This window comes from Emys orbicularis, chromosome 2, assembly GCF_028017835.1.
Source record: "Emys orbicularis isolate rEmyOrb1 chromosome 2, rEmyOrb1.hap1, whole genome shotgun sequence".
Classification (NCBI taxonomy): domain Eukaryota; kingdom Metazoa; phylum Chordata; order Testudines; family Emydidae; genus Emys; species Emys orbicularis.
The window spans coordinates 266,443,263-266,465,241 of NC_088684.1; the positions used below are offsets into that span (position 1 = coordinate 266,443,263).

Below are 21,979 nucleotides of genomic sequence, written 5' to 3' on the forward strand. Positions count from 1 at the left end.
GAAATGTTGACATTAAAGAATTATGTTTTCCGTAACTCCCCTCCCCTTTCTAATAGATTAAGAATAGCACAGAATAACATATATTGTTGTATAACATTGAAATATAAAATGAAGAATTGTTAATGGTAAGATGAAAAGCTTCCAATAGTTATATTTTTAATGATTTGTAATTATGCATAGTGAATGAGTACTGAGGAGGTAACACTTAGGCCAAGGTTTTGGTGGCATAAATGTGGTTTTGCTAATTCTTCTTTTATATAAAATTGCTAATCTGTTTAAAACATTATTGCTGAAAAAACAAAGGTAACATGTCATGTTGGAAGACGTAAGTAAAAGATACACAAACATATAATAATAATAACCACCCCCCTTTTTTTCTGGGAAGACCCAGGGCAGGATGACACAACAACATGACCCAGAAACTGCAAAACCAGCAGGAAAAATACAGAAGTTGGGCAATTGAAGCTTGTGCATGTATAATGTGTGGGTTACCTAAAATCCAAAGGGTTGATGTGCTAAAAGCCAATTGGATAAAGATTAAGTAATCTGTAATGTAGAAACATGTAAAAGACCAAAGTGAACATGGGCCCAAACTGGAGAAACACCAGACCAGAAACTGAAGAATGTGACTGAAGGACTAGACCAAGGGATAAGAGAAGGCAACAATTATCATGGAAGATGGAAGAACTTCCTGGCGCCCCAGAATGCAGTAGCTTGGGCCTGATCAATTCTATCTTGTCTGTTATTTGCCTGGCAAATAACACAATAATTCTGTCTGAAATTGTATAAATAAAAGCCAAAATTGATTACGCCTAAATTGGGTGGACTTGTGACTTAGTGTCCCAACTTTTACCCCCAACACTTGTTGGATCTCACATGCTGAAATGTGCATCAGTATCAACTGCTTAGTGTTATCTTGTCAAAGAAGAGTTACAGTTTCAGTTACAGTTGAGGTCGGAGTAAGTTGTTTATGAAATATATATTGAATTTTCTTTTATTTCTGCCTTTCTTAATTTGTCATCAAGAAAATAAAGCAGAGTAACATGTGCATCACTGTTTCAATGTAAAGTACTTCAGGAGCACAAAGGTGGAAAAGTGCACAAATAACTAACAGGCGTCAAATGATTTGTATGTGTTTAACATTTTTAATGATTGTGAGTAAAACTTACCTCTAAAAACTCAAATCTAAAATACAACAGAATACTTCAAATGCCAAGAGGGAGCTTGATTTGTATTTGTTTATTACACACAGGCTATATTTGCTGTGAAAAGGAAAACTCCCTAGAAAATTAATCACCACCACATGTTCAGAGTCTCTTTGGTAGAAATTCTGACAGTAGCCACCACTCTGTAGTAGAATTCTGGGTCTGTGTATTGCACACAATATTACATTTTATATTTATTCATATGAAATCCTATCTCTAAGCAGTACATTCTTTCTGTAATTTGCTAAAAATATGCTTTTATATTTTTATAATATAATTATATAGCTATGACATGTGCTTGAGTTCTTCATTACGATTTAATTTCGGATGCAAATATGCCTGGGAGTTAGAAAAATTATGAGGATTTTACTGCAATTATTCTAGCCAAAGTTTTAAACTGAGTATTTTTATACAGGAAGCAAACACTACTGATTTCAATATTACTGTATATAAACTGATAAAATCAATCATTAATACATCTACTCTATCTCAATACTAAGCTCTGGCACCACAGTAACAGATGTTAGTCTGAAGCTTACTTCCAATAACTGGACACTAGCCAGGTATCACAGGGCAGTCCCGCGTGGCGTGCTGTCCTGTGCCTGCCTCAGTTTCCCCTCTCAGGTTACCCAATAACTTTACTTCAGGCTTTCTTGTCTCAATACTATCCTTCCTTGGGACCAAATTATTAAAAAAGCTTGTGCAAATGATCCAAAACATAAGTCTCCAAACATGCAGTCCATTTTTCACTGCAGTGCAAGCAGTAATTAAAACTCAAGCTATCTCATCTCTGGATGCCCCACATATGACACACTGGCAACTTTGACCACACCCAGACCCTCTGACAGTCCTCCTCTGTCCTTGTACCAGGACAGCCACCCCAGCCTTTCCAAATGGAGTGCAACCTCACTTTACCCGAACAGGAACCCTCCCACAGCCTCTGCTGAGGAGCATCCTTCACTCCCCCTGGCCCTCTTATGGTTACTCTGGAGTCCTGCTCTCTAGCTCTTAAGATTTCAGAGGTTAAGCTCCTCTACTGCTCCCCGCCTTCAACCCTCTCTGGCCCTTGATTTAGACTCTCCAGCTTAGAGCCTGCAGGCAACTCCCTCTGCGTCTCCTCCTTTCTTCAGCCCACTCCAGTCCTCTGGCCATGACAGCCTGGCTTGGAGACACTAGCCAAGAAACGCCTTTCACTGCTCTTCTTGCCTTCAGCTATCTCCCAGGAAACACCTTCTGCTTCCTTCTGGGACCTTCCTCCACTCCCCCAAGTCTCTGGCAGCTCTCATCTGCCCCTGGCTGAACCAGTCTGCTCTGATATACTGGGTCTCCCTCCCACACCCAGGTGCTCTGATTCTTTATAGGCCAGATGCTGCCCTGTCCTTTTAATTGGCCAACCTGACAGCACCTGTTCTGTCACAGAGCAGCTGGACCTACTTCATTCAGAGGCCAGCCATTCTGTGACATCAAGATTTTTAAGTAATAAACATCCTTCCTGAACAATCCACCATAAAATTAAATTAATGGTAAAGTGCTTTTCTCAATAGATTCATAGACTCCAAAGTCAGAAGAGATCATTGGGATCATCTAGTCTGACCACCTGTATAAAAGAGGCCAAAAACTCCCCCCAAAGTAATTCCTTTTGAACTGGATCATACCTTTAAACAAAAAAAATCCAATCTTGATTTAAAAATTGCCAGCAATGGAGAATCCACCATGAACCAAAATAAATTGTTCCAATGGTTAATTACTTTCATTGTTAAAAATATACACCTTATTTCCAGTCTCAATTTGTCTAGCTTCAACTTCTAGCCACTGGATCTTGTTATACCTTTCTCTGCTAGACTGAAGAGCCCATTATTAAATATTTGTTCCCCACACAGATACTTATAGACTGTAATCAAGCCACTTCTTACCCTTCTCTTTGTTAAGCTAAACAGATTGAGCTCCTTGAATCTATCACTAAAAAAGGTTTTCTAAACCTTTAATCATTCTTGTGGCTCTTTGAACCCTCTCCAATTTATCAGCTTCCTTCTTGAATTGTGGATACCAGAACTGGACACAGTATTCCAGCAGAGGTCGCACAGTACCAAATATAACGGTAAAACTAACCTCTCCCCTATTTATGCATCCAAAAGCATTAGCTCTTTTGGCCACAGTGTCAAACTGGGAGCTTGTCTTCAGCTGATTATCCACCACAACTCCCAAATCTTTTTCAAAGTTATTGCTTCTCAGGATAGAGTCCCTCAAACTGTAAGTATGGCCTACATTTTTTGTTCCTAGAGTAATACACAAGGAGAAATCTATGGCAAGTAATACACAAGGAGAAATAAGATCAATAAGGAGTTTCCTAAGACCTTTTAGAAGAGCTGGATCAGGAGCTTGCTGGATTGTTAATGTTGATCTTCAGTAATTCTTGGAATACCAGGGAAATTCCAGAAAACTGGAAGAAAACTAATGTGTAAATGTGATGACCCAGGTAATTATAGGCCTGTCAGTCTGACTTCAATCCCAGGCAAGATAATGGAGTAGCTCGTATGGGACTTGATTGATAAAGAACTCTTACTAGTGGAATGGAAAGAGTGTTATCATATGATATGATTACATCATTTGCTTTTTTCCCAAATACAGAACAGAAATATTCATCAAACACATCTGCTTTTTCTGCATTATTATTGATAATTTTACCATTTCCATCTATTAATGGAGCAATGCTTTGTCAGGATTTTATTTGTTCCTAATACACTTTAAAAATTCCTTCTTATTGGCCTTACCTCCGCTGGCCATAGATTTCTCTTTGTGTCCTTTTGCTTCCCTTATTAATTTGCTACAATTCCTAGCTTCTGTTTTATATTAATTACTATAACTCCCCCTTTCGTCCATTTGTTATATACATATATATTTTTATTTTTTATTTCCCCCCCTCTTACCCAGGTCAGTTTTTTAACCAATACAGCCTTCGTTCTCAATTGTGAAATTATGCTTATTTATACATCTAGTAAAGGGTTCTTAAGTCAAATAAAAATACAAGACATCTCCAATACACCCATCCAAACAGCACACAGGCTTCCACCCCTCATGCAAAAGGCTATACAAGGAGCATGATTTACATTCTTACCCTAGAAGTCGACAAGCTGAGTTCCATTAAACCAGGATGGAATCTGAAAGTCATAACCTAAGGCCTTCTTCTAAGAATGCCCAGCTATCTTTCCTATGATGTTTAAATCTAAGGATTGTTAAAATCACTACAACTAGCCTTAATTGTGATAGCATGTGGGGAAAGAGGTGATCAGGTAGCCAAGAACCTTAGCTTAAAGACCAAGGACAACAGTTAGAATTGCCCCTGGAAGCAATGGGAAGCCTGTTTGCTGAGGAAGAATGGGTGTAATATGTTCTGTGCAACTAATACCACCAACACCCTGTCTTTGCTATGAAAAAAATGGTGTGTTTCTAACTCAAGTAAGCTAACTTGAAGTAAAATCCTAGTGAAGACAAGAGAGTTTGTAGATTTCACGAGTTATGGGGGACTTAGTTACTTAACTCAAATTAGCCTACTGAAACTGTCACCCACCCATCCATCTCATTGGGTGTAAAACTTGATCGGACCTGCAGTGTGGTGGACAACCCCAGAGGAGGAAAGTGTATGCCTTGGAATGCAGAGATGGGCTGTATTTCCTCCAGAGACTCTTCAACTTCCATTGGCCAGCCCCTTGCTCTCCCCGCCCCCATTAATTTAAGCCTGTGCCCAGGCTTTTTGGAGCCTCTTCCTCTTGTTAGCTGCTCCACCCTTCCTCCTTGTAGTTTTAGTATAATTGCTGTGTTTTAGAATGTTGCGGGTCTAACCAACTGCCTGTTTTGGGGTCAGGAAGGAATTTTTCCCATTGGAGCCAAGTTGTTGGAAGCTTGGTGTTTTTCTGTTTGTTTTTTTGGGGGGGAGGGGGATTTGGCCTTCCTCACATCATCATGGAGCACAGTTGGATTAAATAAGAGAAATTACTGTTTGGCATTTGTAGTAATGTTTAGTTCATCACAATTTGCAGTCAGCGTCCAGTAAGGATAAAAGCCAAAAGGGACAGCTCCCAAAGGTAAAAGAGACCTGGGATTTCACTGTACCGATTGAAGAAGGGTAGTCCTGAAGTCTTTAGAATCATAGAAGATTAGGGTTGGAAGAGACTTCAGGAGGTCATCTAGTCCAACCCCCTGCTCAAAGCAGGACCAACACCAACTAAATCATCCCTGTCAGGGCTGTGTCAAGCTGGGCCTTAAAAACCTCTAAAGATGGAGATTCCACCACCTCCCTAGGTAACCCATTCCAGTGCTTCAGATAGTGAAATAGTGTTTCCTAATATCCAACCTAGACCTCTCCCACTGCAACTTGAGACCATTAACTCCTTGTTCTGTCATCTGCCACCACTGAGAACAGCCTAGCTCCATCCTCTTTGAAACCCCCCTTCAGGTAGTTGAAGGCTGCTATCAAATCCCACCTCACTCTTCTCTTCTGCAGACTAAATAATCCCAGTTCCCTCAGCCACTCCTCGTAAATCATGTGCCCCAGCCCCCTAATCATTTCCAATGCCTTCTGCTGGATTCTCTCCAATTTGTCCACATCCTTTCTGCGGTGGGGGGCCCAAAACTGGACACAATACTCCAGATGTGGCCTCACCAATGTCGAATAGAGGGCAATAATCACTTCCCTCGATCTGCTGACAATGCTCCTACTAATGCAACCCAATATGCCGTTAGCCTTCTTGGCAACAAGGGCACAGTGTTGACTCTCATCCAGTTTCTAGTCCACTGTAATCCCCAAGTCCTTTTCTGCAGAACTGCAGCTTAACCAGTCCGTCCCCAGCCTGTAGCAGTGCATGGGATTCTTCCGTCCTAAGTGCAAGACTCTGCACTTGTCTTTGTTGAACCTCATCAGATTTATTGTGGCCCAATCCTATAATTTGTCTAGGTCACTCTGGACCTTTGTAGGCCATTGTCCCCTTATGGTACCCTCTACTTCTCTTGTGGGTGGAGAGTGAGATTATTCAGAAAAGTGAACGGAGTCTTGGGGGCAGGCTGAAAAGAGTGTACCCTGAGTTATGGGTTATATGGTGGAAGCCCTCTAACCTGGCACTGGACCCACTTAAATGTCTGATATGAGAGAGATAGGGGAGGCAGGGTGAATAGTGTCCCACCTCAGCGTTAATATATTTGCAGCCTTCTGTTTAAATCTATCCCTGTGTCTGTCTTCATTCCCCTACATGTCCTGATCGATATGAACACATCTTTTATTCATAGGGAAGACAAGGCCCAAGTAAGAATGCAGCCACATAGAGCACTAGTTGAATCTTGTGACTGGCCTTCAAAGCTAGCCTATGTATTACACATTATAAAAAGTCAAAGTGGTTTGAAAAAACAAGGCTTCTCCTACTCATCTCCAAACCTTGCCCATTATAGTTTTTAAAAATATCCTCAAACATCAATTAATTTGTTTTTAAATGTATGAGTACTTCTGATTTTGCTGAAATACTAAAAAAGCACTTCTCTCATGTTATTGCAAGCGCTGCCTAATCCATGAGGTGTGGATAATCTGAAAAGAACATTTGTTCTTATGAATTGTTGAGCCCCAGTATTTTCAGTGGCACATGCAATGCAGCTTCTCATACTGTGCTTTAAAAAGCAAAGGCAGTTAAGGTTGGATCTTGGGAGTCTGAAAAAGGGTTTTCGTGTTGCTAGCCAAAGGAGAGAGTTAGCCAAAATGGGACATACATAGGTGTAATAGCATAGCTCAATTTAAAATATTTTTTAAAAGGGAAATAAGAAGTTTGGAAACCATATGGAGATCAGAGATTGAGAATGTGGTTAAAGCAGCAAGCAGCATGCAAAAGTACTGACACATTAATGCAACTTCTCCAGGAGCTAGACCCTTTTTTGTTTACTTTTATGTCCTAGAGATGAGCAGTACTACTCCATCCATTCATCTGCTGGATACTGCTGGTTCCAGAATATTAACAAAATAAACCCTTATTTTTCAAGGATTAACAACAAATCAAAACAAGTTTGGCCTGTAATATAGGTTAAGAGTAAAGACGGTCAGAGACTTCAGATTTATTGCATGCTTTGCCTGTTAAATAAAGGTATATAGCGATCAGGCAATATATAAAAATGAATATTCCAATAAGCCACATTTTTAATGTAACCCATATTTTTAAATGTAACCTTTGCTTTAGATCAGAGTGTATTAATGTCTATTTTAAATGTTAAATTTCCACACAGCTTCAAAAACTAGTTTCTTTCACTGGTCATGTTTGTTTCTACCTGTCAATCCTATGCAGCACAAGTCAATCACCTTTTCATTGCTGTGTGTTTGTTTACACAAATCCAACATTAGCAATCCTAAATTCTAAGACCGTAAGGAACATTGGCACTTTGCAATGTCTAGTTAGTGTATCCCCTTTCTCCATAATGATAGGTATGCATAAAAATTACAGCAACTTTGCGCCTGAAAAATACACTGTACTTTATAAATATTTCACATAAGTTTTCAGGCATCTCCCTTCCAACATTACTTTTTCAAAGTTGATACTTTTTTATAAAAATAGCCACTTATATGAATAAGCATAACATAAAATCACAATTTTTGAGACCATGTTTAGTTACTGATAACTAAAACCTGCTACGAGTTAAAATGTTAAATCTGGCCCCAAAGCAATTTGCAAGTGTTTTAAATGTTAAACTTTATGAAAACGGCACAAATATTGAGATTTTATATTTTTTTCTGTGACACAAAGCTATTGATACAGACTCAGACAGGTCAATGATGTTTTCAATTAATACTAAAAACAAGTTATTTAATTTGAACTAATTTTATATGGCATATTCAATTTTTCACACCTCTTAGAATTAAAAGTAGATACAATTTCTTCTCTTGACTATTCCTGACAGTAAGTCCTAATGTAAGTTTCTTCTCTAACAAAAGGAATTCATGTGATAAAAAAATGAAAAGCTTTGTAAATAGGCATGTGATTTAAATATTTGGAAAAAAAGATTTAGAATGTTAATACCAAGTAAAATATTTCCACATGGTCAAACTTTTAACTGTACCCATGGGCCCCCAGAGTCAGTCAATACTAAAATTCATTTCTTGTTTACTGACGCCAGAGATCTGTCAAGACTGAGGGCATTACTGAGATATCAGCTGAGACAAGCTACCACTGTATGTCTAACATAAGCATCACTCTCTCCCCACCATCCTGGGTACACAATTGCAGCTCTTTAAAAGTAACTTTTATAGATATTTCTTCAAGATTCCTTTCCATTAAACAAATCTTTAGCATAACCTAAAACAAAGCATTTGCTGGGTAGCGGGGCAGAGGGGGGGAGTGATTAACTATATATTACATAATGTGACTCTCTGTCTACAGCAAATCAGTACAACAATTTAATATTCCTGTAATATATACATGGTTTAATTTAATTTTTCCAGATATTCCATGAAGCTATCAACTTTCTGCTGTTTTAATCCAAACTACAAAAACAGACCACTTAAATTTGCCCAGACTTCAATTCAAGGTATTTACAACTGTATTTTAAGCTCCTTTGCAATGTACCAAAAGGTCACATTCTCAATATTAATGCTAACAGGAACAGTTCGTGACAAAGATCTACATTTCACTGGGTATTCCCTATCATCTTTGCTCTTTAGAACAAGCTCATAGTTCAGGTTCAAGATTAAAAATGAATATTTCATTGATTTCAGTGGACACACTGGCCTGCAAGTGGTGTTAAAACAACCATGAAATAAGAATATCAACAAGAAGCTCACCCATTTGAATTACTTCAGTAATGTGAAGGTGGAATTCTGGAAAAACTTGAAATGACTATTTACTCATATTTCCAGCTAATGCTAGCCATCTTAATCATTTTCATAACTATTAAAGAAAGCAACAAAAGGAAAGATAACTTACCAGTGGTTCCCTATTTTTGACCAGTCTGATTATTTTTACTGAGTCTTCCTCCTCATCAATATCATCAGGGATGGGAGGCAATACTGGATCATAGTTCTTCTGAGCAACAGTATCATGTACAGAGAGCAAAGCCTGAAAATGTCAATGGTCAACATAAATATTAGTCTGAAAAGTCTATAAAATACAAAAGGGAACAATTCATAATCTGAGTGCTGCAGTGTCATAACAATTTATGTAGAGTGCCTGATATTTGTTTATGCTATTTTAATAGTTTGTTAAACAATAATAAAACAACCCAATAAAATAACTATAGTTAAGATCCACAATGCATATAGCTACAAATTGCGGATGAAGAAAGGGTGTTTAAGCATAAATTAGGATGCTGAGCACTTAATACTTTTATTCCTAAATTACAAAAGTTTTGTAGTCTGGAGGGAAAAAGTCTTGAAGGCAAATTACCGGTATTGTTTCTTCTGATATAAATTCAGGTGTATCACTGTCACATGGAAGTTCTTAAAACACAATAAGGAATGCCATAAGTCAGACAAGCAAGATAACTAACTTCTGCCCTTTCTTCTGGAGTGTCAAATGGTGTGGTGATAGACTGCTACAGAACTATCCTTTTAATAGGGAGTCAGATGCTAGCAGCTTCTTTTTCCTGGTTCTTCCACTCCTTTCATTCCAGTTCCAACAGCATAAATCACTTTCTCACAGAATTCCTCATTGAAATTGGAAAACATCCATGAATAAACCAAACCCTTAAGAAGTATCAGTACATGTCACTTAATTTTCCAGTTAAACCTATACACTAGAGCTGGAACAGCAGCAACAGCTATAACTAGGGCTGCCCTTTTTTTTTTTTTTTAAACTATAAGTCTATTTTCAGTGGCTTATAAATTTCTGAGTGTTTCATATTTTGGCCTAACATTTTTGTGGCCAAATATGATTTTTTTTTGCAAAGTTTTAGCCAAAAAAAGTGAACTGTTTTTGAGAATGAGTAGACTGAAAATAATACACATCCCTAATCATTAAAAAAAAAAATCCTACAATTTAAAAAATTAAACCATACTAGTGCTGAAATTATTAGGATTATAAAGTTGAAATTTTGCACTGATTCCTAATTGAGGAGAATGGCATTTTATGGGCACATAAGAATAGCCATACTGGGTCAGACTAATGGTCCATCGAGCCCCAGTATCCTGTCTTCTGACAGTGGTTGAAGCCAGATGCATCAGAGGAAATGAACAGAACAGGGCAATTATCGAGCAATTTATCCCGTCATCCAGTCCCAGCATCTGGAAGTCAGAGGCTTATGGACATCCAGATCATGGGGATGCATCCCTAACCATCTTGCCTAATAACCATTTATGGACCTATCCTCCAAGAATGCATCTAATTTTTTTTAAACTCAATTATACTTTTGGCCTTCGCAACATCCCCCAGCAACGAGTTTCACAGGTTGACTGTGTGTTGTGTGATGTACTTCCTTATTTTAGTTTCAAACCTGTCACCTCCTGATTTCATTGGGTGACCCCTGGTTCGTGTGTCATGTGAACAAATTCCTTACTCACCCTCTCCACACCATTCATGATTTTATAGATTTCTATCATATCACCCTTACTCATCTCTTTTCCAAGCTGAACAGTCCTAGTCTTTTTACTCCCTCCTCACATGGAAGTTATTCCATACCCTTAATCATTTTTCTTGCCCTTTTCTCCATCTTTTCTAATTTTAATATTTTTTTAGATGGGGCAACAAAGACTGCACGCAGCATACAAAGGGTGGACTACAATAGATTTATATAGTGGCATTATGATATTTATTGTCTTATTATCTATTTCTTTCCTACTGGTTCTTAACAGTGTTAGCTTTTTTGACTGCTGCTGCATATTGTGGATAGTTACCTGAAAACATCTGCTCAATGACTCTAATATTGCATTCAGCCAATATGTGACAATCTGAAGTCGAAGTGAAGGGAACTTACATTTAGGAAAGGGTTAATTAGGACTGTTAGAACCCACACTATGATTATTAATTTTTCTATAGTAACTAATGTGAAGGTAGAATAGAATGGTAACGGAAATGGTGATAAAAGACAAATAGAAAAGTCATGTTACACTGAATATGCAATATATGAAAAGCAAATCTGATGTGGGATGATAGAAGCTTCTTTAACAACTTCTCTGAGAACCAGCATAACATACTTGTGCATTCTTGCTCTTGATTAATGTGTTCATCTTGAGTGTTAGATAAATATCAAGCATTTGACAGAAAAAAATGTTATCACTGTAGACGTAATTGTATTTTAAAGAACTCCAGTAAGATTGCAGTGTCCAATTTTTTTTATATATATAAGTTTCAGTAGCTCTGAGTAAAAAACATCTTTTATTATCAGAAATGTCATTGGCAAGGACAACTTCTGATGTCCAGAAGTGCAGTTTAAAGTTATTTTGTCTTCACTTAAGTTATTCAACAACATACAAATCCACTAATTTCTCAAAGAAGAGAGGAAAGGAAGATAAGTGTAAACCTAGAGAAAACACTATCAACTACAGGTAAGCAATGTCTTAAAAAGGGGGGGGGGAGGGGCGCGACATGTAGAATATCTTCTCCACAGAACTTTTTCATAGTTAAAATATATATGAGAAAAGTAAAATATAAAGAGTACAGAAACATTTCTGCAACAACTTTTCTGTTGTTTGTACTTATATTTAATTTAAAAATATACTCATCACAAGAAAGGTTTATAAAAACAGATGTGCTGAACATGACATAAAAGTTTGGGACTTCTTTAAAAGCACACCATTGATATCTGACCTTTTGGCACTTACATTAAAGGGAAGCTAATACGAACAAAATCCCTAGGAAAGATCTACCTCATGCCAACTGACCACACGGAGTTTTAGTTTTTACAACACTTTAAAAAGAACTAACTGAAAGATGAATCATAATAGTATACTCTGATGTTCTTATCCACCACAGGAAGCTGCTAGAAATTCTGAGAACTTTTTACACAACTCTTCAGAGTAATGCACAGAGTCCAAAATCAAGATCATGTACACCTAGGGACCTCTGGCAAAAAGATTTTGTTGTAACTAAGTTTTATGCTTATGATTCACTAATGTAAACATGGTCCATATTTAGAACTCAAAAGAAGGTATGATTCAAATTCCTACACTACCTAAATATAAATATTGATGTTCAGCTAAATTCTTAGACATGATCGAGCTGGAAATGAATACTTTAAAAAAATTCTCTAGTAACTAGTGCAGTACTTTTTATATTAAAGCTGTCAATGATCATTTTACAATTCAGAATTTATGACTGGCACTTGGAATAAGAAAGCCTAAAAAACTCATTGCTGCCTTATAAATTCAGTGCCTTCTAAGATCAGTTTTTAGCTTTTCCCCCTTATTCAAAAATATTCCTCAATTTAAGATTCAATTTTAATTTTACACTGAGGAAATGTTTAGCAGTGTAGTTCACTATATAATGCATATGCCTTAACTCAGTTATGGCAGGAAGCAACAAGATCTGAAGAGAAGCCCAATCCCGCTATTTCTCCCCCCCCCCCCATTCTTTTGTGAATGTAATTGCATCTGGATGAGATGTGAGACAAAAAGAGCAGCTGCATAAGCCGTGTCAAAGGGAGGAATCTAGATTTCTGAGAGTGCCACGAGAAGGAGGTAGGAAAAGAAAAGGCAGTGTATGGCAGCAATCTTCTTTGAGATGTAGAAAGTATTCCAGAGAGAGAAGATGATGGAATGGAAAGGCAGGGATGGATGTGTGGTCTGAAAGGGAGGAGGCAGAGATGGTGACAAGGAAAGGTGCAGGAAATGAGACGGATGAAGTTGGCACAAATACCACTGTAAGTGAGGAGGAAGTGAACATCAGATGTGTATTTGACAGCATATGGGAGTGAGAAAAGGTGGAGAGAGAGAAGTGGAGCTGGTGAGATGAGCAGCAGCAGGAGGAGGGTAAAAAGGGACAGGAAGAAAAGAGATTGCAGAAGAAGAGGAAGAAATAGAAGAAAGACTTGGAGAAAGGAGACTGACACAGGAGAAATTATGAGAGACTCAAGAGAGAGTAATAGCAGAATATCATTAAGTGCGAGCAACAAACAAACACGCAAATCAGCTAACACTGACTAGAACAATCAAGCATACTAGCTGAAGCAATCAATTAGGCTGAAGAGCCAAGACCAACACAGCAAAACAGCAGAAACAATGAAATTAGAGACAAAAGATGAATCATTACTATGATACTCAATTGTATAAAAATATTTAAAATCCATTCTGTACATGTGTGTTTCTGTATTCTTAATATCTATAGTATATTAATGTTCTTGGCATAGTAACATCTCAATTGGGTCAATATTAAGTATATATTACTTTTTCCTCTTAACCATGGTGGATTTTTATTCCTGAATATATGGACTTCCTTTCACAAAAGGGTAATTTCCTTGCCTGAAAATGTAGTTTCAGATCCACCAATCTGAACTGATGGGTTTACCTGTAGCTGTTACTCAGACAGTAACAGCCAATAGAAGGCTAGACTTTTCACATCTTCAGACTCCCACTTCCTCTTGCTCATTGCTTGGAACCCCAAGAGACACTTCCAAAGTCTAACTATTCTCACTGTCCATAGAAACTCACAGCCAGTCCATGTCATCTGGTAAAGGTGTTAATATTCTTCCAGATGGCAGCCCTATGATTTTTCCTCAATTGTGGCCTCTGCCTTTTCTGCTCACATATGACTATTATGGCAGAGTAAGCCCTGATTTTAAACCAACAATGAAGAATTTCAAACCAGTATGCCTCTTAAATTCATAACCTGACTCATTTAGCTAAAGTGTTCTTGACACTTTAATCCCCTCCTCTTCCTTAAGTATCTTCCCAGAGCACAAACAGATGAGTTGTATGCTGGAAACTATGTTCTGAACAAATGATCATCCTTCTAATATTTGGGCAATCCTTCATCAGCTCCTTTTTTGAAGAAATAGAGGTAGAATGAAGCGGTGGCTACCTCCTGACGAAAAATAAGTGTCTTTGTAGAGGTAGCATCTATCTTTTGTTCTCTGACCTAAAACTCTTGAAGACTGAATCTAAAAAAGATAAGAAAATATTATGGAAAAATAAGAAGCAAAGATTTCATGCCCTTACGACAGCATGTGTCTCTGAAAAAGGAAGATGTTCTATAGATTCCATTCAGCCTCCATTATTGACTAAGTCAAACTATGAGGCTTGTGGACACAAAATAAAAGCTATTGGAGGAGTTGAGCTGACTTTGGACTTATTCCCTCCCAAAAATCATTAAGGATCCTCTTTCCCCCAAACACATAGATGAAGTGCAGTTGGAGAGAAGCCACGCAGGTCGTTTTGAATGTATCCCGGAGATGCCCAACTAATAACATTTGAGTTCTTGGGGTCATTTGTTTTGCCTGCTTTCTACTTTTATACACTGAAGAAGTGAGGTGGTATGATTGAAAGATTAAACATATAATTCAATTTCACTAAAATCAGCTACTATTCCAGGAATTGGAGAGTAGCAAATGTGAACCCATCCTTAAAAAAACGATCTTGAGATTTACAAACCAGTAAGTTGGACCAGGTAAAATGACTGAAATGTAAAAATAAATTATAAATAAATTAATTATAAACTACCAAAATGAGCATAGTATGATAGGGATAAACCAGTATATTTAAAGGAAAATCCTGCTTCTCTTATTAAAATTCTTTGAGCAAGTCAACAAAAGAGTGGATACAAGAGAAACAGCTGACATGATTTATATGGACTTTCAAAAAGTTCATGACAAACCCCTCACATAAAGGTATTAGCAGGAGTGTTGTAAGCAAAACATGAGAAGTAATTCTTCCGCTCTACTGTGCGCTGATTAGGCCTCAACTGCAGTATGGTGTCCAGTTCTGGGCGCCACATTTCAGGAAGGATGTGGATAAATTGGAGAGAGTCCCGAGAAGAGCAACAAAAATTATTAAAGGTCTAGAAAACATGACCTAGGAGGGAAGATTGAAAAAGGTGGGTTTGTTTAGTCCGGAAAAGAGAAGACTGAGAGGGGACATGATAACAGTCTTCAAGTATGTAAAAAGTTTTTACAAGAAGGAGGAAGAAAAATTGTTTTTTCTTAACCTCTGAGGATAGGACAAGAAGCAATGGGCTTAAATTGCAGCAGGGGAGGTTTAGGTTGGACATTAGGAAAAACTTCCTGTCAGAGTGGTTAAGCACTGGAATAAATTGCCTAGGGAGGTGGTGGAGTCTCCATCATGGGAGATTTTTAAGAGCAAGTGAGACAAACACCTGTCAGGGATGATCTAGGTAACACTTAGTCCTGCCACTAGTGCAGGGGACTGGACTAGATGGCCTCTCGAGGTCCCTTCCATATGATTATGGAAAACTAAGTAGTCATGGGGTGAGAAAGACAGCAATGATATGAGATTAGTAACTGACAAGAGACAGAAAAAAAGCAGAAATAAATGGTCAAAGTTCTAGTCTGGACTAGTGTTAAAATATATATTCCAGTGATCTGGAAAAGGGGAAAATGGTGAGGAGATATGGGGGCTGTAGGATATGGCCTTCTGGGTGTGAGACAGGAGACTGCTGAAGAAAAGGGTAGTCATAAACAGAATCAAAAGGAGACCATTAAGTTTCACTGACAGAAAGGACAATTTACTTAATATCTGTTTACTTGGATAGTCACGTCTCTGTAAAATTACTATGTTTTTCCATTTTCATGAGCTGAGCAGTATTGCTACTTGATCAAGATGTGATTTTTACCCTGTATGACGTTCCTCCTCCTAAACTGCCAAATATTTTCTTAATGTTGCCAACCATTTATGTGCTATATGAATACCATCGTTAAATGCATGTAATTCAGCATTCAGTACATAGATTAGTATTGGTTACTTTATGTGGTAGAACTTGTGTCATGTAACTGAAGACTTTCTTTGATTTGCTTTTCAAAATCCTCTATTTTCCCCAGCCAATCTGCCTGGCTTCATTCTTGTTTATGATACAGTTGGCTCCTAGTGAACATTTGCATTTCCGTAGCTCAAGACTGTTGCAGCTCAGGCTGCCCCAATTAAGTTATTACATAAAACAGGGCTAATAGTGTATAGTGTAACTAAGGTAACAGGAGGATTTGGTCTTAAAAACAATATTTAAGTTGTATTCTTTCCTCTCCTTTATGTTATTACAGTATGTTCTCTGTCAGTTCCTACCACATTAAGAATATGCCATGGTTGGTTGTTGATTTCTCTTGGTTAGTACATTGTAATTAAGGCATGTTTTGTTGCTTTCTTTTTTAAAGTGCATTTTAGCTATTAGAATTATGTCTGATTTGTTCCTTTTTCAATAGTACTTATATATACACAGAGTAACAAAAACTTATAAAAATAAGAGAGTTAGGTAGCTTGATTCACATGACTCAAACCCATAATAAAAATACAAAAAACAAATAAACAGTAAGGAGTCTTAAAAAAAAAAAAAAAAAAAAAAAAGGGATTTCCAGAATTACAGAGACAAGGCAACCTATGGAATGAGAACTCAAGATTTGAAGCTGACAGTGTGTAAGTTTAGAACTCTTTTCTTCTCCAAGAAGGCTGTCAGAAAGTAGGGGAGGGGACCAAAATAGCAGCATACTGCACATAACTTTAGGAAAAGCTGCCAATACCCCTACTTTTCATAGATTCACAGGTTTTTAGGCCAGAAGAGAATATTGTGATCATTTAGTCTGACCTACTGCATAAATGTCAACCATCGTTTCACCCACTAATTCCTGCATCGAGCTCATAACAGTTTTTTCTTTCCAAATGGCAAGGAGATGGATTCAGATGATACAATATGGGTACAGTACACAATAAAAACCTACATTAGATTACAAAAAATGTAGGTGGATCAAAAGATCTTTTCATAGCCAAATGTCTCCCACAGAACACTGGGAAAAGTTGTTTTAAAATAAGCATATAAAACAAAACAAAAACAAAATGAAAATTGAACACAAATTTCATCCTTTGTTTCCTTTCTCTTTATTTTTTTTAATCCTCACGTTTCCTCCACATAAGAGGAGGAAGCTTCTGGAAGAGAGGAGATCTCTGTCTTTACCACTCTCCACACAAAAGTCTTCACAGCTACTGTCTACTTCTCCTTCGCCCTCATGGTTGATATGTGGGGCATCTATATGTTATCTCCTGAAAAGTAACTGTAGGGCACAGTTGCCAACTTTCACGTGGTAAATAAGCACCCCGACTTTCACAATAAGCCAAAAAACAAGCTAATCCAATTTCAAAACAAGGCCAAAACAAGCCAATCCCTAAGAACCCCAACACTCTATGTGACTAGATCCCCCCGGCGTGCAGTCTGGGACTGTGGTGGGCCTGCTGTGCACCCCTGACTCTCTCCTTCCCCTTGCCCCTGCTTGCCCCCACTTGCCCGGAGCCGATCAAAAAAAGAAACAACAAGCTATAACAAGCAACAAGACAAACAAGCAACAAGCTACAAGCAACTCACAAACCAATTAAGCCAAAAACAAGCCCAACGTCTGTGTTTTTTTCACAGGTTTGGCATGTCTACTGTAGGGATATGTCTACACAGCAATTAATCCATGACTGGATTAATTGGGAATAGCTTGGACTGTAGCCCAGGCCCGGAAGTCTACAGTGCAGTGAAACAGACCCTTTAGCCCAACCCCCTTAGCCCGAGTCAGCTTGCAAGGGTTAGCTATGGGTTTTTAATTGCAGTGTAGACATATCTTAAGAGGACATTACAGAGTTCCATGTATACTGTTTCAATAGCTTACATATGACATTTGCTCAGAAAAATACAGGTTTTCTTCCCTAAATTCCAGTTGCAAACTCAACCTGCCATCTGAAGGTCAAGCTGGATTCTTTCTGGCTCCTGCATCACCCCAGTAATGAGAATTCTGCAAATAAAGATTAGTTAACAATTCTGTTGATGCAAGAGGCAAAACAATTGGTCTCATTCTTCTGTATATCTGTAACAGAAGTAAAAATAATAAACTTTCTATTTTTGTCAGTACAGAAAGAAGGTACAACTTGGATCACACATGGGAAGCAGATCTATTGTTGAGTATAAAAGTGCCATTTCCACAATGTCATTGCGCTGTCTGTTCAAAACAGCAGCCACTATTTCAAATCAACTCAAACTCCATTTCTGATGTGATATTAAAATATTTTAAAATACAGAGAATCGTATGATGAACACTACCAGCAAACCTAGAAGATTACGGATGACACTTCCAACCTACTTACATAAATATGCAAAATTCTGCTTTCCTGAACAGGTTATAGCTTCCTATTTTGTGATCCCACATGCTAGCAGAGGATATTCTCATGAGGTAAGAGAGGGACTAAAAAGTCTCCCATGATACACTACAGAGATCAACAAGAGGGGAAGATCATTGTGCATCCTGGGAGACATGGTTCAGCCAGGGAGCACAGCCAGGGCCGGCACTTCCATTTAGCGCGCCGGGATTTGGGGGGGCGGCAATTCAGCGGCGGGGGGGTCCTTCTGCGCTCCAGGTCTTTGGTGGCAATTGTGCGGCAGGTCCTTCACTTGCTCCGGGACCCGCCGCCGAAGTGCCCCGAAGACCGGGAGCACGGAAGGACCACCCCGCCGCAGAATTGCCAACGACGACCGGGAGCGCGGAAGGACCCCCGCCTAGGGCGCCAAAAACCTTGGCGCCGCTCCTGAGCACAGCCCATAGTGGAGAATGAATATATGAGACACACAACAGCTTAGGTAAACACAGATCAATGTTGCACTGAAATGTTTTATTCCGTTTTCCCAGATAGCAAGTAAAGTCTAATTTCAAGCAAATTCCATGGGAAAATGTTTGATTTTGAAAAAACAATGAAAAATTCTCAACCAGCTCTGGCTCCAATGGAAAGGGAGCAAGAAAAAAAGGTCTATGAAATGTTAAGTTTAGATCAGGATTTTCTATGATAGATCATAGACCACCGTAAAACCAGATTTTGCTTACATTTAACCAAACATAAATTTTCTCTGAGAGTTTTCAGTCTCTAATTCTTTTAGAAACATCTTAAATAATTTGTTGCTGCCAATAGGACATATCTTATTGTCACATTGTCTTTGTGGTATACTGATGGAATGATAAATTTTAGTTCATGACAGATGTCAAGCCTGCTGTACTGATTCTGGTACAGGCAATGCAGCTGCTAAGCAACTACCGGTTAATGTAAATCAGCCTTAAAATGCTCTTTTGACAAAAGTTTCAATAAATCATTCAAAGCAATAGGCACTCTTATCAGAATAACCCACTAGGGCTCCATAGGAGCCAAGTAACCAGCAGATGGCTGTGATCATGGCAGCAAACTCATCATTTAATAGGGTACACAATTTACCAACTTCCTACCAATACCACTAGACCACCAAGAAAATGCAAAGTAACTTGTAAAGATCCATTAAAAATACCTAAAAAAAATGTTTTAAAAACTCAGGTTCAAATATGCAAGAAATAGTTAAACTAAAAGCAGTGAAATTGCTCAGGTTTCACTGGGTGTGTAAATTTTGGTAATGTCTAGTTCAAGATCCTAAACGATGATAGTATGAATAAAGCTGAAGTACACAAAGGTGATGAAAAGTGAGTCTACTTAAACGTGCATATTGTTAGCATTTTGTTAAATAAAAGGTCTGAATACATTAAAAACAATTTAAAGTCTATTGAAAATAATGAAATAGGAAGCACACGTCTCATTTATGGCTTTGTACTCTAAACCAATGATTGACTACCAGATGCTCCTTCTCTGTTTTCTGTTTTAAACCAATTTTAAAACATAAACAACGTCAACATTTCTAGATTCTATCTCTTTTCTGAACAGCGTTTTTCAGTAAAGGTTGTCTATGGACAAGTTAATTTGAAAGTATTCCCAGTCATGCAAGAGTGGTTTTCTCTTCAATCTAAATTATCTTAAAATTACTCACAAAATTCTATTCACTCTAATGTAATAAAAGAGTAGCCAAGAAAAATACTTATAATAATGTCCAGTGCTTGTTCTCAGTACAGCTACAGGTACAGTTTCTGAAGTACTCCACATAGTTTAAATTTTCTTGTGCCTTGATACATTCAGTAATTCACAGTTGTGCCTTGTGCTCCTGTTATGTACTTCTTTTGCACTTCATGCCAGGGGTTGGCAATCCTTTTAATATACCCAAACAAACAGTAGGTAAAGAATTCCACTACAAGCAGTCAGAAAGATCACAAGCATTCTTAAGTGGTTAGAAAAAAGTCCATGCTCTTCCAAAGCAGAAGAGAAATCAACATTTTTAAAAATAATTTTCAGTGGCTTAGATTTTTAATATGACTCCAACTGGTGGTTAGCCCTTAGGTCAGTGGTCCCCGCCATCGCGCCCGCCGGGGCATCTATGTGCGCCTGCCTACTCCAACTCAGACAATACATGGATCTATGAAATTTGTAACAAGCTGTGTTGCTCCCTGCCTGGGCTTGTCAGCCATAAGCTGATTCATCGGGCACCCGACTAGACCTTTGCATGTACACCATGATCCAGTGGATCGACGGTTGCCTATAACTATTGTATATGTACACAAATAAATATTAACTCAGAGCTCTCCTACTACATTTAATCTCCATACCACAGTACAATGTGTCACATACTTAGGACATTGGGGTGTGGCTTGTGTTAATTACACTATTGTTATATCATTATGGGAAACAAGGTTACATAATCTACTAAGTACAAAATACAAACTCTGTGACTTTAAGCTCTCATTGTGCGAATACCACAAATAATGTCCTTTTTCACAGAGTAAGATTTTGTAAAACTTACTCATGTTGGTGAGTAATCTAGGCAATGGTGATCACTATTAGAGTGCCAGATATCAAATTGTAAACAAAAACACTAATGTTAAATAGACCTTTTGAACCTATTGACCTATAAAGGAATGAATTAAGCTATATTAAGTAAATATTTGTACAAAGAAGTTACAGAAGTCATACACCTCGCTACATATTTTAACATTAGATGATGTCTGAGGAGTGAGGCAAGCCTATCAGTCTATGTTATAAATTTGTGATGAACAGGCTGACAAAGTGAGAATAAGTTCTAAAGTATGAAAATATTTTTTTATGCTTTAGGTATCAATAATGATGCAATGTTTAAATCATAACACAATATCCAATATTGTAACTATAACAAACACTAGCTGTTTGCATGGTCCACATTCATAGGATTCTGCAGCTGTATTTTAAATCTGTATGACCGAACAAGCACATGGTCTTTCCTCAAACTGTAATGCTCAGTCCTAAATCCACTCTCAGATATCTTATGCACAGATGAAGAAAACCACTTGATTTCTTCCTGGAGTCAAACACTTTCGTCTGTTTCAGGGATCTGTTTTAATTGGAGGAGATAAATGCCTCCATTTCAAGTGCATTTAATTACAGTATAGGAAGAGGAATTCTGGGGTAGGTGTGGTAGAATATTATGTGAAGTTTTTAAAATACTAGCAAAGTCCCTTTAATTTAAAATATATCATTTGCAAAAGAATATCCTTGGGATACATTTGAATTACATTTTAAACGTCGCAATTCCAACTAATTAAATGTCTCCTGTGGAAGTTATTTCTTGCTTCAGGACATTCCTTTGTGAATGGGAAACCCACTGGATAACATGAACTTGTCAGAGCTTTACAAAACCAACAGATAAGTAGTACACATACTCAGACATCTTATCAGTAAAAGTTAACTTCATAATGTCATAACGCAGTTGCTAAAAACCTCTAGACCTATTGCTAATTAATCCTGTACCGCC

The 21,979-nt window shown here is 37.9% G+C and overlaps 1 protein-coding gene across 1 annotated transcript in view; it reads right to left on the reverse strand.

The window, feature by feature from the left end:
* MPP7 (MAGUK p55 scaffold protein 7) overlaps nucleotides 1–21,979 on the reverse strand; it is a 164,099-nt gene that overhangs the window by 78,142 nt on the left and 63,978 nt on the right. Inside the window, exon 5 of the mRNA XM_065398472.1 lies at nucleotides 9,155–9,286. Within this exon, the coding sequence (XP_065254544.1) occupies nucleotides 9,155–9,286 (132 nt within the window). The remainder of the gene's footprint in view (nucleotides 1–9,154; nucleotides 9,287–21,979) is intronic.